The sequence below is a fragment of the Alligator mississippiensis genome, chromosome 4 (assembly GCF_030867095.1).
Source record: "Alligator mississippiensis isolate rAllMis1 chromosome 4, rAllMis1, whole genome shotgun sequence".
Taxonomy (NCBI): domain Eukaryota; kingdom Metazoa; phylum Chordata; order Crocodylia; family Alligatoridae; genus Alligator; species Alligator mississippiensis.
The window spans coordinates 1,092,138-1,108,465 of NC_081827.1; the positions used below are offsets into that span (position 1 = coordinate 1,092,138).

At 55.3% G+C, this 16,328-nt stretch overlaps 1 protein-coding gene across 1 annotated transcript; it reads right to left on the bottom strand.

Annotated features, from left to right (window-relative positions):
• Window positions 1-3,937: 3,937 nt before the first annotated feature.
• LOC132249845 (olfactory receptor 10A6-like) lies at window positions 3,938-9,623 on the bottom strand. Its single transcript, XM_059725501.1, has 3 exons — window positions 9,591-9,623; window positions 4,731-4,924; window positions 3,938-4,700 (listed from the first exon to the last, which is right to left on the bottom strand). The coding sequence occupies exons 1-3, from the start codon at window positions 9,621-9,623 to the stop codon at window positions 3,938-3,940; spliced, it is 990 nt and encodes a 329-aa protein (XP_059581484.1).
• Window positions 9,624-16,328: the final 6,705 nt, after the last annotated feature.

Sequence of the window (16,328 nt, forward strand, 5' to 3'; positions counted from 1 at the left end):
GCATGCAATGCAGGCAGGAAAGCCAGTCAGTGACAATGTAAATTGTGATGTTATAGAGGGTTGGGCACAGGCTGGAAGGAGGAGTGGGGGATGTAGCAGGTAAAAGTGGAGAGGTGCCTGGGGAGTCAGATGTCAGGCAGGTTATAGTGTTACAAATCCAATGTCTATATTGTATCCATGGTTTTTGTATCCAGGAGGCTGATGAAGTGAAGTTTTAGGATGCAGTTTTAGGTCATGCCCAGGACCTGGGGCCTCCTCCTTGCCCATAGCCCCAGCTCATACCTCCAAGTTCATCCTGGCACGGCAACTCAGCAGGGATATGTTCTTCCCCTGCTGGCTGGTGATGCAGTGAGTGCTGCCTCCAGCTCTGAGAGCAAGGCACTAAATGGCTTTTATTTTTTTTAAAAGGAAATAGGTGTGAACAGAGTGAGGAGAGTGGTATTCACTCCATCTGCACATGGAGCTTGGGGAACCCCAGCAGCGGGAGGTTCACCTTGAGTAGCACCAGCTGCTCCACCAAATCAGGATCCAAGGAGGTGCGGTGGGGCATCACAACATCACCAGCAATGCTGAACACCCTCTCGCTCAGAACACTGGTTGGTGGACAGGACAGGTGTTCCCAGGCAACCGTGGCCAGATCCTGCCACATCTGGCTGCGGCTTGCCCAGTAGGCCAAAGGGTCACAGAGCAGTGGCTCCACATCCTCGGTGAGATAGGTAGCCACTGAGGCCTTGGTGCTACCTGCCTGAAGCTGGGGTCTGGTGCCTCTGGACCCCAACACGGAAGCCATGCTCTTGGCCCACATTGGCAGCACCTGTGGTGGAGGAGGCTGGCTGGTAAGTGGTGTGCTGGCATGGGACAGTGGTTCCTCCCCTTCCAAATCCCCCCACCTCTGCCCTTCTGCCTCTCTGACTCTGTTCACCAGCATCTCCACCCAGTGATCCAGGGTTTTTCTGGCAAACACACTCCCCTTCACCCTTGGGTCACACATGGCCACCAACATGTGAACCGTACTGGACTGCAACAGATCCAGCCATTTCTTGATGCCCTCCTTCAGCTGCTTCACCAATGCCTGCACCTGTGGTGACAGCGGTTTGCCCCAGCCAAGAAGATCGATCCCCTGGAACTTCTCCATTTGGTTCTGAAGTTCCCTCACTATGGGGATCATCTGGCTAAGGAGGGCCTCGCCAGCGCTGAGGCTATTGGTGGCCTCAAGGCATGGCTGGGAGATGGTATCCCACTGAGCTTTGTTAAGGGGACCGCTGATCCCAATCTCTCCAAGCAAGACCATCTCGTGGATGGTCTTCTGTTGCTCAAGCAGCTTTTCGAGCATCAGATATGTTGAGTTCCCCTGAGTCTCCACATCCTGCATGATTTTGTGCTGCATGATGCTCAGCTCTGCCTGTTTGATGATCCCACACTACACTACCCCCTCACTTTTGGGGTGCAGGTGCTGATCCTGTCTTTTCCCTGTGCTTAGCAGGCAGAGCCACAATGACAGGAGGAGCTGACTCGGCTGAGCCACCTGCCTCCACAACCTCAATCCCCTCCAAGGTGCTTTCTGGAGACAGTGACCTGACTCTAGGGGAACATTGAGGGGTGTGGAGCAGAAACTCAGATTCCCACTCCTTCCCCAGAACGTCTCCGGCTCTGGCACCGAGCTCCCTGGTTGCAGATCCAGCTCCTCCTCTGGCACTGGAAGGCTCAGGCTGGGAACTGAAATTGGGGTGGAGGAGAGTGTCATGCTGGGGGTTATTATTATTGCTGGTGTTAGTGGAGGTGGGGCAGGTGCAGACACTGGTCCCACCTCCTTGCTGCCACTAGCAGCAGAACCTCATGGCTGCTAGGGAAGAGGGTGCATATACATTGTGGGGGGCGGTGGAGGGAACTTGCAGCTCTCCCCCTCCCCGCTCTCTCCCCTCTCGCTCCCCTGCCAGAAGACCTGGCACCTGCCTTTCCAGCACACGTCATATCGTTTGCTGTGCTGGAAAATGTGTGTATGTGTGTGTGTCCTATGTGTGTATGTGTACTATATCTTGTATGTGTTTAATGTGCGTGTGTGTGTGAGTGTGTGTGTGTGTAATCTATCTTCTATCTGTAATATATTGGCAAGGTGTATTCAATCCTTTCCAAGAAGAGAGGCTAGTAAGAGACTGACTACTAGAAAGTCAGCCACTGCAGCCGACCAGTACCTTTCTTTTTTTTATTAAAATATATTTCTAGAGAGAGAGAGTTATATATATATACATCCTCTATTATAAGCTTTCCATCACGCATCCTAAAACTGCATTACGAGACCCGCGCTTCCCGTTACAATAAACACACACTCCCCTGCCCCTCTGCGCACCTACCCTCCTTTAGACCAAACCCCGATTTGGGGTTTCCATGCTCAGTCCATTCACTGTCCTTGTTGCTGTTGATGTTGCTGTCACTTCCGCTGCTGCTGATCCCGTTGTTGTCCTTCTCGCTGTCTTCATGCCCAGTTACATCTCTGTGCTCTTCGTTCTCCCTGTCCGCTTCCCCTCCCACTACCTTTCACACGCTGTTGCTTCCAGACAGACAGCTCATGAAGGCAGAGAAAGGCTTCACACAGAGCCTTAGATGCTGTTTCTCTGTCCCTCCCCAGGGCACTGGGATTGGAAGGGACCTCAGGGACAGATCACAGACACTGGCCTGCTACAGATGTCAATATAAAAACAGTCCTCCCCCCGCCTTCCCTCTTCTGAGCTTCTGTTTCCCCCAGAAGCCCACCTCCAAAACATCCAAAAAGTTTCGGATGATTTCATTTCACTTCGGAGACGTTTTGGAGCCTTCTGTTTCATTTTAGATTTGGTGTTTTGGGCACCGAAATAGGCTGAAACACCTCCAAAACCAAACAGCTGCTGAAATATCACACAGTCCTAGAACAAATCCCTGGCTCTGTAAGTTGAGAGCCAACAGAACAAGACACAAGGGACTGGCATTGCACCAAGGGACAAAGGGTAGCTGTTGGGAGGTAGGACTAGGCTTTCCAAAGTGGTTCAGAGCCACTTTGGAGATCCAGCCACAGGGTATAATGGGGAATCAATGAAATATCTATAACTTTGTTATTTTTTCTCTGATTTGTATGAACTTTACAGGAGTGGTAGCTTGCACTGAGAGCATGAAGCCTACCAAGTTTCAAAAAGATCAGTGCAGGGGTTCAGGAGGAACTGCACCCAAAATTCTTGAAAGCAAAACTCATGTCACGTCTAGGTGTTACAGCAGGGGGTGGGGGGTGAAAACTGCAGGGGTGGTGGCCCCTGGTGAAGCCACAAAGCCTGCAGGTTTCAAGAAGATCAGTGCAGGGGCTTGGGGGGCTCTGCCCCTCAGGCTGCTGACAGGAGAAACTCGTGCCATGGGTGACACTGTGTGGGTTAAGGCGCAGTGGGGTGAAAGCTGCAGGGATGGTGGCCCCTGCTGAGGCCACGCAGCCTGCAAACTTTCAAGGAGATAAGGACAGGGATGTGGCTCCAAAGCTTTTCTGAAGTGCTTCAGAAGCTCCAAACCGCTTCGGAAAGCCTAACGACGCCAGTGCTTCCATCCAGACATGCTGCTTCGGACGCCAAAGCATCCAAAGCTTCTCTGGGTCCAAAGCCTTGCACGGCCCGACCTCCCAACATCTATCCTTTGTCCCTTGGAAGCTAGGAACAACGCATCCCAGAGGGAGCAGGTGCAATCACTGCGAGTCTTTACAGACTAGACACGCGTGTCCGAGCTGGAGTAGACAGGGTGGATCCACACTGGAGCTGGGCAAGGGACTAGATGAGCTCTCATCTAGTCATCTAATATATAGAGCCCCTGCCAGCTCTACTTTGCTCTGACTCTTTCCCAGAAATGTAAAAGGGACTTTCCCCATCAGCACGTGGCTGAGCCCTTGGTGTCGTGCTGGGGCAGACATCTCCTCCCAGCCATCACTTTAGTCCACACCTGGCTGTGCACCTGTGGAGGCTTTCTCCTTCTCATGCTGCCCCAGGGCCCTCCTCAGGGCGCCCCTCACGTCCTGGTTGCGGAGGCTGTAGATGAGAGGGTTGAGCATGGGGGTGAGGATGCAGTAGAGCACGGAGACCAGCGTGTCCACCTCCAGGGAGTAGCCAGCTCTGGGCCGGTTGTAGTTCAGGTTGCCCATCCCAAAGTAGATAACAACCACAACCAGGTGTGCAGCACACGTGGAGAAGGCTTTGCGCCTCCCTGTGTCGGAGCGGATGCGGAGGATGGCCAGCAGGATGTAGATGTATGAGATGAGGATGAGCATAAATGGGATTGATCCCATGATGACACTGGCTGTATGCAAAGCCATCTCACTGACGTAGGTGTCGCTGCAGGCGATCTTCAGCAGAGGAGGGGCGTCGCAGAAGATGTGGTGGATCTGGTTCTCTCCACAGAAGGAGATGTTGATGACCAGGGAGGTGTTAATGGCCGAGCCCATTATGGCCCAGAGCCAGGACACGGTGGCCAGGGAGATGCATACACCCCTGCTCAAGACCTTGGTGTAGTGCAGGGGTTTGCAGATGGCTGTGTACCGGTCAAAGGCCATGACAGTCAACAATGAAGACTCGGCACCCGCGCAGCTCATGAGTAAGAACATCTGTGCCATGCACTCCCGGTAGGAGATGGTCTGCCACTGCCTCAGGAAGTTCACCAGGATCTTGGGCAGCGTGACGGAGGAGTAGCACATGTCCAGGAAGGAGAGGTGGCCAAGGAAGAAGTACATGGGGCTGTGCAGCTGGGGATCCAGCACGATGAGGGTGAGGATCAGGCAGTTCCCCAGCAGCGTGATGAGGTAGACAGTCAGGAAGGCCAGGAAGAGGAAGGCCTGGCCCTGCAGGATGTGGGAGAAGCCCAGGAAGATGAACTCTGTCACCTGTGTCTGGTTCGCCCCGTCCATGGGGCCGGTGGCAGCTACCTGCGGGGAGAGAGACCAGCCGTGAGCGGAGCAAGACCAGCCCCTTCCCCAGCGCAGCTGGGCCGTGTCACACCGAAGGGCAGGGCCCTTGGGGCTGCGATTGCTGCCCCTTGCCCCACGCGCACACTGTGCAGGACCACAGTGCTCGCTCCTCCACACCCCTGCATGGGCCGTACCAGGGGGGCTGTAATAACAGTGGGGGTGTCCCTGGGGCAGCCCGATGGCACCCAGCCTCTGGCTACCAGGACTGCGAGAGCAGCCCTGAGTGCACTGAGGCTGGGACGTGCGTGTGCTTGCTGCAGTGCCTGGCCACCTTTCCTCCTCCCCAGGCTCCCTGCACAGACTTTGTCACCAGCTGAGCCCCCACCACTGGACCGACCCCACCGTTTCCCCTTCCCTGCTCCCAGGCAGCCCAGTGCCCTCCTGCTCCCCCGAGAGAGCTCTGTGGTGCGGGCAGGCAGCAGCGCCCGGCCCTGGGGAGCTGCCCTCGGTCTGCCTGGCTGTGCGCGGTGTGCTGCCCTCCCCTCGCTCTGCTCTGCTGCGTGTCGGCTCCTCCTGGCCTGTCGCTCCCCGTCCCAGGGCTCCAAGGATGCTGCCGTGCTGAGCACACGGAAACCAGACAGTCTCTGGCCGCTCAGGCACCTCTTCTCCCGCTTGGGCTGCGTGCCGGCAGCCTGCCCCGCTCTCGCACCAGTCCCCTCTCTGCATCTCAGAGCTGGAGCAGCAAGAAAGCGAGTGGGCGCAGGGGTCACAGCAGTGACTGACCCCCACTGCAATGGGGGAAGCTTCTGGACAGACGGGTTTCACTGGAGTGTGAAGCTCAAGTGCACGGTGATGGCAGGGCTCCCGCACGGGCATGGAGCGCACGTGGGGAACGTGCGGGCACCCGGGGGAGCTGGGGCTGCCGCTGCCAATCTCCCCAGGCATCTTGTGCTCCTTGCGTCTGCCCCGTGCTCAGGGCCAGGGCTGTCTGGATGCTGGGCTTACCCCTGGGACAGGGCTGGCGCGGGGCTCTGGCTGCAGGGATGTTACACAGGATCTCATGGGCAAGTTTTAATGATTTGTGTCTTGTGGTCATTTTGAGGTGCGGTAATGACTCAGGATCACAAGAGATCAAGGCAAGTAGGGCTGGCAGGGACCTTGCAGGGTCATCTAGTCCATCCCCCTGCCCCAGGCAGGATGAGCCCTGACTAAACCAGCCCAGACATGTATCGGTCCAGCTTGCTCGTCACCACCTCCAGGGATGGAGAGGCCACAACGCCCCCAGGCACCTGTCCCGGTGCTCGACCGCCCTCAGACACAGAAACTTCCTCCTCATCCCCAGCCTAAACCTCGCCTGCGGCAGCTGGAGGCCCTGCTCCTCGTCATGGCCCCTGCAGCCACAGAGACAAGTCCATCTCCATCCTCGCTGCCATCGCCCTGCAGGGACATGAAGTCTTATCAAATCCCTCTTCAGACTTCTCCTGCCCAGACTACATCTCCCTGGTCCTTCTGGGCTGTCTTCATCAGTCTGGTGTTGCAGCCTTGGCCATTTTCACGGGACCCAGGCCGAACTGCAGAAGTGCTGCGAAGCAGACAGCCCAGAGTCTGTTTCTGAGTAATCACAGAGTGAGCATTTGCAGATCAGAAAATTAACTTAGCCAGCAAGAAAAAGAAACTACTCTATCATAGCTTTATACTACAGTTGCAGTAGACGTAGTGATCGAGGTAACCAAATGTATTAGATGTTATTTTCCTAAGGACCGTGCCATGGCGTGGACACAGTCCAGCCTTGTGATGCTTCACAGGATTGAAATGGTTCCTTATGCCTACAAAGCCAGGCTGACTTGACAGAAGGAGGCTAGAGTGCATTCACATAATTGGCATACATGCACAGGTTATATAACTGTGTAACCTGCTTTTCTAAAAAGAAAGGTCTAGTATAACTTGTTTGGGGTTTTTTTGTAAAAAGTCTGAAAAAAGAGCTTTCTATGGATAAAAAGGCTTGTTATGGTGCATTCCAACCGTATCTGGAGCAGAAGACTCCCTGGTACCCAGAGAAGGGAAAAGCAATGATAAAGTAAAGACATAACCCAATGTGTTGATGAAAAACAGAAATTGGCTTAACTGATAGCTGTGGGACTTATGGAGTATAAAAATTAGCACCTGAACAAAGGAAGATGCATCCCCTTCCCCTCACCCTAACGATGAGAACTGGAAATCTCCGATCTCCCTTCAAGGAACCAGCCTGCTCTGAGATGCCAGGGCCGCTCTCGAGATGTGTTGTATTCGGACTGGTAATACACAATTACTCCCTTAAAAAAGTATATCCAAAAGCATGCTTGTAGTTAATACTTTATAATGCTCAATAAAACTAATTTATTTAGGAATTAACCAGGTTCTCGTTTGGAGAAATACCTGGGTTCTCATTTGGGATAGTAACTGGGTTCCAGTTGGTGAAATAAATAGTTTCTCATTTGCAGAAAATGAACTGCGCCTTCAGGCAATATCGACCCTGTTTGCTCAGTTTGGGAGGAAATCCAGTTTCCCTCTGAGTCTTAAAGTAACAGGAGTACGTCTCTCCAAACTGGTTGTGTCAGCACTGCCTGAGGTTACTCTCAGGGTGCATGTGACAATACCAGGGCTATTACCAGGGTTAACAATCTATCGATTGTTATCTTGGTCCCAGTCAGGCACCCCTAGTTTGCACAGGAGAAGAACTGGGTTGAAAAACAACCTCGATGACGGCCCTGTTCTTTGGGTCGCATTGCAGAGGTACGAGAACAAGGTGTCTTTTCCAAGGATGCACACGCACACACGCACACACACCGCCCTTCCACGCACTTTGTTTATAGCATTTTCCTGCCCGTGATTAATTGTGTCTGGGAGCTCCTCCCAGTTACCGGGTGGCAAACAGCGACACAACACCCGGATCAGATCTCCGGTTGTGAGCCCACCAGCTGTCTTTTTGTGTCCTCCATTAAAAGCCAATCTATGACATAATCCTGATTAATTTGGCCATAGTGCTACCAGGGCACGTTGCTGATTCGGTTCCAGATTTTGGTTTCCATGATCTGCAGTTTCAGTTTTAAGTCATGTCGGAGCCACGGGGCTGGTTTGAGCTTGCTTTCCCTCTCTGGGCTACACCAGTCATTTCCACACTCGTGTTGGGTGTAAGATGACCAGGGTCATCGTCCCCCTTCCCTGTGGAAGTGCTGGCACCCTCTCTTCCCCGATAGCTGGAAGCTGCTCCTCTAACTGCCTGGTTCGTACTTCACATGCCCGTGATCCCCCGCTCGTCTGGGGCTTGTCCCGCTGCCCCGAGAGCGGTCCGAGCAGCCCCTCGCTGTCTTGCAGGTGGGACTGTATGTTTTCCAGCTTGGCACTTCATTGAGCTGCCTCTGACTGCCGGAGCTGACGTGTCGGTCAGCAGCTGGGAGATGAACGCCGTCTCTTCAAGCCCGGCCGTCCAGGTGTAAAACCTCTGCCCCTAGTTGCTTACATACATCCTCTGGGGCTTGTCCCTGGGCTCTAATATCTTGATGCTCCTCCTCTAAGGTCTGTACCTTTTCAGATGTCCCCTTTGCAACCATGTGCGGTCCCTAAAGGAGAGCTGCCTTCTTCCTGCATTTCCCCCTTTTTCTATTCTTTTTAATCCACCCACACCACTCTTCACAGAGCGTCCTCCAGGTCTTTGGGGTGTCAAATGTGCCCTGTCTCCATCCTGATCCCCCATCTCAGATAACTCTTGTTTGAGCTGTTCCTCCATTCCCTCGTTATCAGGCAGGGTATTAGTGCTACCCATGCCAGACGACTGACTTGTACCAGTGGGGCAAAACTCAAGCTGCCAACATCTCACCAAAAAACAAAGTGCAAACTGTGCTACCTCACAGCAACCTGGGCCCCCAGTTGGCTCTCTGTTTTGTTACCTAAATTAGAGGTCACTGTGGGTGGACCACTGAGAAAAGAGGCAGAAACAGGTCTACAGCCCAACTTCTACTTACTTGCTTGCATCTTAAAACATTAGAAGATGCCTTTATCCCAAAGTGTATCTGTCTGCCCATAACACCACCGCGTACACGCTCACCTACCCGGCTGGGGAGCCTCGAGAGGTGAGAGGAGGGGGGCACTCAGATTGGCAGCAAGTCTTCTTGAATTTGCTGAGCTCTCTAAATATCCCTCCAGCCCCTGCCCAATAGTTATAGGTGGCTGGTTTTAATATTCTAATAAGAGACCTCCAATTGGTCTGATTTAAATGTATTTGTTTCACTGAAACTTTTGGAACTGGACTGAACCAGATATTTTGTGTACTTGGCAAGTGTCAGTGATTTGGGATTTCTATCCCTGGGAAAGAGGGAGGGCTTCTTATCTCCTTTCCTTCCCCCTTGTGCAATGCTCATCCTGTTTCTACTTTATGGTTTGTTCAGGGTCCCTGAGAGATGGCTGAGGGGGGACTCGCTGCAGCCCCTCTCAACGGGAGGAACCTGTCTCTCTCCCAGGAGCTGAGGACAACTCAGTCCTGTGGACGAAAGCCTGGGAGCCAGTGGCTGGAAGCTGAAGCCAGGCAGATGCAAATCAAAAGTGAGGCACTAATTGCCAATGGGGGAATTGATTAGTTCTCCCTTCTCATCACAGCCCTGGGCAGGAGGCTGAGCCCTGGGGCAGAGCTCTCCATGCCCCCACTCACCTCCACTCGGATGCTGGAGATGCTCCTGGGCATCCCAGTAAACAGGGGCTCTGGTCCCTTCTCCATGCAGCGAGAGGATCCTACTGGGAAGGAGCCAGACCTGGGGATGGGGCAAGAACCGGGGCAGGCTTTGAGACTCTGCTTCTCTGCTCTTGTATGCACAAAACAGCCCAGGGCAGAGCCTGCAAGCACCTACCTGGAGAGGGGGTGGCCGCTTTGTGCCAGGGCTGCTGCTGCTTCTGTGACGAGAAAGGATGGGTTCAGGCCCCGGGGCCAGGGCTATTCTGTGCTGTCTCAGGCAGGCGCATCTGGATGCCCGGCACCCCCACGGGCACTGAGCCTTTCCTCTCTGCTGGTTCTTAGTGCAGAAGGGCCGACGACAAGCACCCCTGCCCTGGGGCCATTGCTGGTGGTTCAGCAAGGAGGAGACTGACTTCCCCAGCTCCCAACAGGAGCAAACGCAGAGACAGCCCCTCCCTCCCTGCTCCCTGAGGGCTTCTTGGGTGCTGGGGCCAGAGCTGCATGGGACATGCCTCCCCGCCCACGTCCCCGTGGACTAGCCCATGCCCAGGGCTCTGCAGCACGTCTCCAGGCTAGGGACTGGTGCTCGAGCCATGTGGAGGGTCCAGGGCTGCGGCCTGCATCCCGACTCCATGCCTGGGCCTCACGGCCTCCTGCTGCACTAAGCCCTTCACCCCTCGTGCCCATGCCTGAGCCCTGCTGCTCCTGCCCTGCCCTCTCCTCAGGGCTCCTGTCAGTGCCATGCACCTGCATGTATCCAGGAGGGTCCTGCTCACAGCCATCCACCCTATGGGGTTGACTCAGCCCTGAGCCTCTTGCTCCCACGGACAGGGTTGGGCCCGTATGCTCCTGGTGGGTGGCCCGTGTGGTGGGCCAGTACGGGGTGCCCCTGCATGAAGCCACCCACTGCACTGCGGCTGGCCAAAAACCAAGCCTCGATTGCCTCCCCTGGGGCACCGATGTCTGTCCGACTTCCTTCCTGGAGCACACCCGCCAGCCTAGGGTACCGCTGCCACCACCCAGAATCAGGTCTTTGGGCCCGGTGCCACCCGGGATACACAGGCCCTGTAGACCTTGGGATTTTGGGGTGCTTCTGTTAGTCTGAAGCATTCATCAGCAGCCTCCCATGAATAACCGAGCCCACCTTAGTAGGTCCTTTCCCTCTTAAGCACGCACAGCGCGGTGTGCTAAAATAGATTTATTGAACAAAGAGGGATGGGAAGGGGAAGGAATAGCCCTAGCAAAATTTAGAAAGAAAACAAGCTTGAGCAAATCTGAGTGGCTTGTCCGCCTTTTGCCATGTGACTAGATTACAGTCAACTAAATTCCTAGTTAGGTGTCTGGCAAGTTACTCACTAGCAACTGGGTTGATAGGCACATGATAGAGAGAGGGGAGGAGACTGACCCCAAAGAGAGGGAGGAGGCTGGAATAGGATCCCTGCACAGCCCATTGGGCAGTGGGGGAGGCTGTGGATCTGTGCATGTGGGGCCTTTCCCCACTTCTTCCGAGTGGGTGCAGCCATGCGGTAGGCGCAGAGCACCGATGTGGACACGGAGCCGTGGGTGGGGGCCAGCCAGGTAGCAGAGAGGGGTCCTGATGGGGCTGTGAACATGAACGCCACGTGCCCTTGGAGGCTGGGGGTACACATGCTCCTGCGTGCACCCCCTACACATCACCAGTTGCTGTGAACATGGCCTGGAGGGGCCTCCGCTCAGGATGCCTGCGCTGCAGTGCTGCGGTGCCCTGTGCCAGGAAGGGAAAAGAGGTCATAGTTCCTGCTCTGATTGGGGCTCGCTGAGCCAGGGCAGCACCAGTCCATGTTGGGGAAGGGGAATGGGGGCACGAGGCTGAGTTGGGAGCTGAGGCCAAGGCAGCCACTGACAGCACCAGTGGTGACAGCCTGGTCCCATGTGCCACAGCCCCTGACCCAGTGTGTGGGGGTTTGACCCCACCCGGCCTGCGGGGTCATGGGGTGTCATGGAGGAAGCATGACACCCTGTCATGATGTGAGGGTGCTCCCAGCCTGGCCTGAGCCCTGGGGTTGGGGCTGGGGCTGCTCCTTGCTGTGGGCTGATGCTATTCAATCCCTGCTCAGGCTTCTCTTCTCCAGATTCAGCCAGCCCAGTTCCCTCAGCCTCTCCTCACCAGTCCTGTCCCCCAGCCCCCCAGCAATTCTCATTGCCCTCTGCTGGACTCTCTCCAATGTGTCCACTTCCTTTATGTATCGGGGGCCCACAACTGGATCCAGGACTCCAGATGTGGCCTCCCCAGTGCTGCATAGAGGGGAAGAATCACTGCCCTCGATCTGCTGGCACCGCTCCTACCAGTGCAGCCCTGGATGCTGTTCACCTTCTTGGCAACACGGGCACACTGCTAGCTCTTATCCATCTTCTTGTCCACGCTCACCCTGGTCCTTTTCAGCAGAGCTGATGCCCAGCCCATCACCCACAGCCTGCACCGAAGCATGGGATTGTCCTGTGCTAAGGACAACACTTTGCACTTGTCCTTATTGACCTTTCTCCTCCTGGGCACACAAGTCCCTTTTGGGACTGGCCTGCCCTGGTCAGAGCAGCTGTGCTCATCATCCTGGTTGTTAGTGGCCAGGACATGCCCTGCAAGTGGTCTGGCATCACAGGGCCCCCATCCCCATTGCCAGGAGCGGGAAAGACACTGTTCTGCTAGTGGGGTGCTGGGTGCTGACACACGAGCTGCCCTGATAGCCCTGGGGGCCCGTGACTGCTTGGAACAGGGGCAGCGGAGCCAGGCACGGGCCAGCACCCCCTCCCACCTCGGTCTGGGGCCTGGAGGGGCTCATTTACCCCTGGTGTCTGTCTGGACAGGCCAAGGTTGCACAGGGGCCAATTAGTGTTGTTCATATAGGACTCTGGGAGCAAAACCACCACACTGGAAAACAAGGTTTTTCTGCTCCGCTTCGCTGCTTAGGTCTCAATCCCGATGGCCCTGCCTGCACCCATGGGCCTCGCACTAATGACAACAGCACAAAACACTCTGGGGCCTCGTTACCCGGCCTGCTCTTCATACACACAAACGAGGCCCGGGGGAACTGTTAAATTCTGGTTTGTCAGCGGCGCTCAGGTCTGACTCCAAAACTTTTTGGTGCCAAACTTAGTTCCTTGCATCTTGAAGTGGAAGTCATGGGAGGCATCAGGGTTTGGTCACACCAGGCTAGAGCTGTGCTACGCGTCCAGCTAAGACCCTGCAAAGACCTGGACGTAGCTGCTGCACTGAGTGGCAGAGGCCCCGTCATGACCAAAGGTGGTTGAGAGGGATGCACAAGAGATAGGCTCGATCTCCCTGTCCTGCCCTGGGCACGGAGCAGCCCCTTCATCTCCTTCCCCTGGCCCAGGACCCCTGGCCCATGCCACCCCATCCCCTCTGCTCTGCTGCCTGCGCCCGGCTCTGCCTGGCCATGGGCAGTGAGGGGCCATTGCACTCACCTGCTCCTGCCTGCAAGCAAGAGCGGGGTACCTGTGGGGTTGCAGAGTAGGGGGTGGCTGGGGTCCACGGCACTGGACATGCATGGGGGACAGTCTTTTATGAGATTTCGGGGAGAGGCTTGTACGAGTCTTGTACAAGCGCGACCATGGGGAGGAGGATTCATAGATTCATAGATATTAGGGTTGGAAGGGACCTCAATAGATCATCGAGTCTGACCCCCTCATCAAGTCCGAAACGCAGCACTGGCTGCCTTGGCTTCAGCCCCCAGAAAAGAATCCAGCTTGTCCCCCACAGATGGTGCCCCCATTCCCCTTCCCCCTCATGGGCCAGCCCTGCCCAGGGTCAAGGGAGACCTGGTGGGGCAGGAGCTCTGGCCCCTGGTCCCCTCCCAGCACAGGGGACCCTAGACTGGCGTGACACAGACGGCCATGGTGCAGGACCCTCCAGCCCATGCTTATAACCCCACAGCCCTGTCAGCACCCCTCTCTGCCACATGCCCGTTCCCCACCCACAGGTGCATGCCACGTCATGGCTGTGAGCTCAGGGTCGAGAGTCGGGGCCTGGGCCACAACCCTGGACCCTCCACACCGCTCCAGCACCTGCCTCCATCCTGGAGACGCCCCGGGGACCCTGGGGACGGGGCTGGTCCCTGGGGACGCAGGCAGGGAGACAGAAAAGCCCTGCTCTGGGCTCCCACATCCCACTCAGCCCTGGAGCCAGTGCCAATGAAGCCCTCGGGGCTCAGGGAGCAGGAGGGGGCTGTCTCTGGGTTTGCTCCTGTCGGGAGCTGGGGAAGTCAGTGTCCTCTTTGCTGAGCCACTGGCCACGGCCCCAGTGCCGGGGTGACTGTGTCGGCCCCGCTGCACGGAGAGCCAGCCGGAGAGGAGAGGAGCGGCTCAGCGCCCAGGGGGTGCCTGGGACCCCTGCCCTGCACTGCCCGCATCCAGACGCTCCTGCCTTGGACAGCACAGGACTGGCCCGGCCCCAGCCCCTGGCATGAAACCGCCCTTTGTCCCCACCAAAGCAGCCCTGGCCCTGGCACCTGCCCCCCAGCTCCAGGTAGGTGCCTGCAGGCTCTGCGCCGGGCTCCCTGGGTCACACCAGGGCAGAGAGGCTGGATTTGGAGGCTGCCCTGGCCCCGGCCCGAGTCCCGTCCCAGCAGGATGCTCTGACTCTGCTTTCCCTGCATGGAAGAGGGGCCAGAGCCCCCGTTTGCTGGGATGTCCGGGAACCTCTCCAGCCACCGAGCGGGGGTGAGCGGGGCATGGGGAGCTCTGCCCCCACACGCTGCCTCCTGCCCAGGTCCATGGACATTGATATAGTTGTGTTATAATGCTTAGATAACTTGTCAGAACAAAATCAGACAGTCAGAGCAGACCATAAAGTCAGGTGAAGAAGAAACAGGACCAGTATTGCACAGGGGGGAAGGAAAGGAGATAAAAAGCCCTCTCTCTCTCCCCAGGATAGAAATCCCAAATAATTGGCACCTTCCAAGTCCACAAAAGATCTGGTTCAGTCCAGTTCCAAAAGTTTCAGTGAAACAAAGAAATTTAAATCAGACTAATCAGAAGCCACTAATTAGAATATCAAACCCAGGCACCTATAACTATTGGGCATGGGCTGGAGGGGTATTTGGAGAGCTCAGCAAATTCAGGAGGACCTGTTGCCAATCTGTGTACCCCCCTCCTCCCACCCCTCGAGTCTCCCCAGCCGGGTAGGTGTGAGTCTATGCAGTGCTGTGGTGGGCAGACATGGGATAAATGTATGTTCTCATGTTTTAAGCTGGAAGCAAATAGTAGTTGGGCTGTAGACCTGTTTCTGCCTCTTATCAGTAGCCTACTCACAAGGTGACCTGTAATCTGGGTAACAGAATTGGCACCCAACTGGGGCGCAGGCTGCTGTGGTAGTAATTTGTTTGGTAGGTGAGGTGTTTGCAGCTTGAGTTTTGCCCCACTGGTACAAGTCAGTCGTCTGGCATGGGTAGCACTAATACCCTGCCTGATAAGGAGGGAATGGAGGAACATCTCAAACGAGAGTTATCTGAGATGGGGGATCAGGATGGAGACAGGGCACATTTGACAGCCCAAAGCCCTGGAGGACCCTCTGTGAAGAATGGGGTGGGTGGATTAAAAAGATTTTTAAAATAGGCAAACTCAGAAAGAAGGCAGCTCTCCTTCAAGGGCTCCACATGGTAGCAAAGGGGACACCTGAGAAGGTACAGATCTGAGAGGAGGAGTATCAAGATGTTATAGCACAGTGAAAAGCCCCAGAGGATGTATGTAAGCAATTAGGGGCAGAGGTTTTACACCTGGACGGCCGGGCTTGAACAGATGGCGTTCATCTCCCAGCTTCTGACCGACACGTCAGCTCCGGCAGTCAGAGGCAGCTCAATGAAGTGCCAAGCGCGAAAACATACAGTCCCACCTGCAAGACAGCAAGGGGCTGCTCGGACCGCTCTCGGGGCAGCGGGACAAGCCGCAGACGAGCGGGGGATCACGGGCATGTGAAGTACGAACCAGGCAGTTAGAGGAGCGGCTTCCAGCTATCGGGGAAGAGCGGCTGCCGGCACTTCCACAGGGAACGGGGACAATGACCCTGGTCAACAGGGATCCTGGTTTTCTCTGTTGAAAATAAATCCTCAATTTTCAGATTTAAAAAAGTACCCCAAATCTACATTTTTCCATGATTAAAATGACTCGCCCCTTATATATAGATATATATTTATAGTGGTGTTTCATTTTAATCATGGAAAGAGGTGGATTTTGGGTTACTTTTTTAATCCAAAAATTGGGGATTTTTTTTAACCAGAGAAATATAGGATTTCTGATGATCAGTCTTACACCAAATATGAATATGATCATGACTGGTATTGCCAAGAGTGGGAAGACAATCTAAAACCAGCCCCTACGCGACTGGAAACTGAAACTGCAGATCCTGGAAGGTCAAGTCCAGTCACAAGAGGGAAGAGGGAAGAAACAGACTGGAAGCACTGGTTAGCACTGGCCAGATGAATCAAGATGATGCCATAGATCGGCTTTTAAAGGGGGACACACACAGGCAGTTGGAGGGCTCACAGTCGGAGACCTGATCCGGGTGTTGTGTCGCTGTTTTCCACCCAGTAACTGGGAGTGTCTCGGCCGGGCTGAACCGACTCGAGGTGATTCAGAAATTACTCGTTCTTCAGGGCGGGCTGGTGAATGGAGAGGCTGACAAGGTTTAATGGTTGTAAAAAACTTTACTTACGTTGCGGGTGGGTG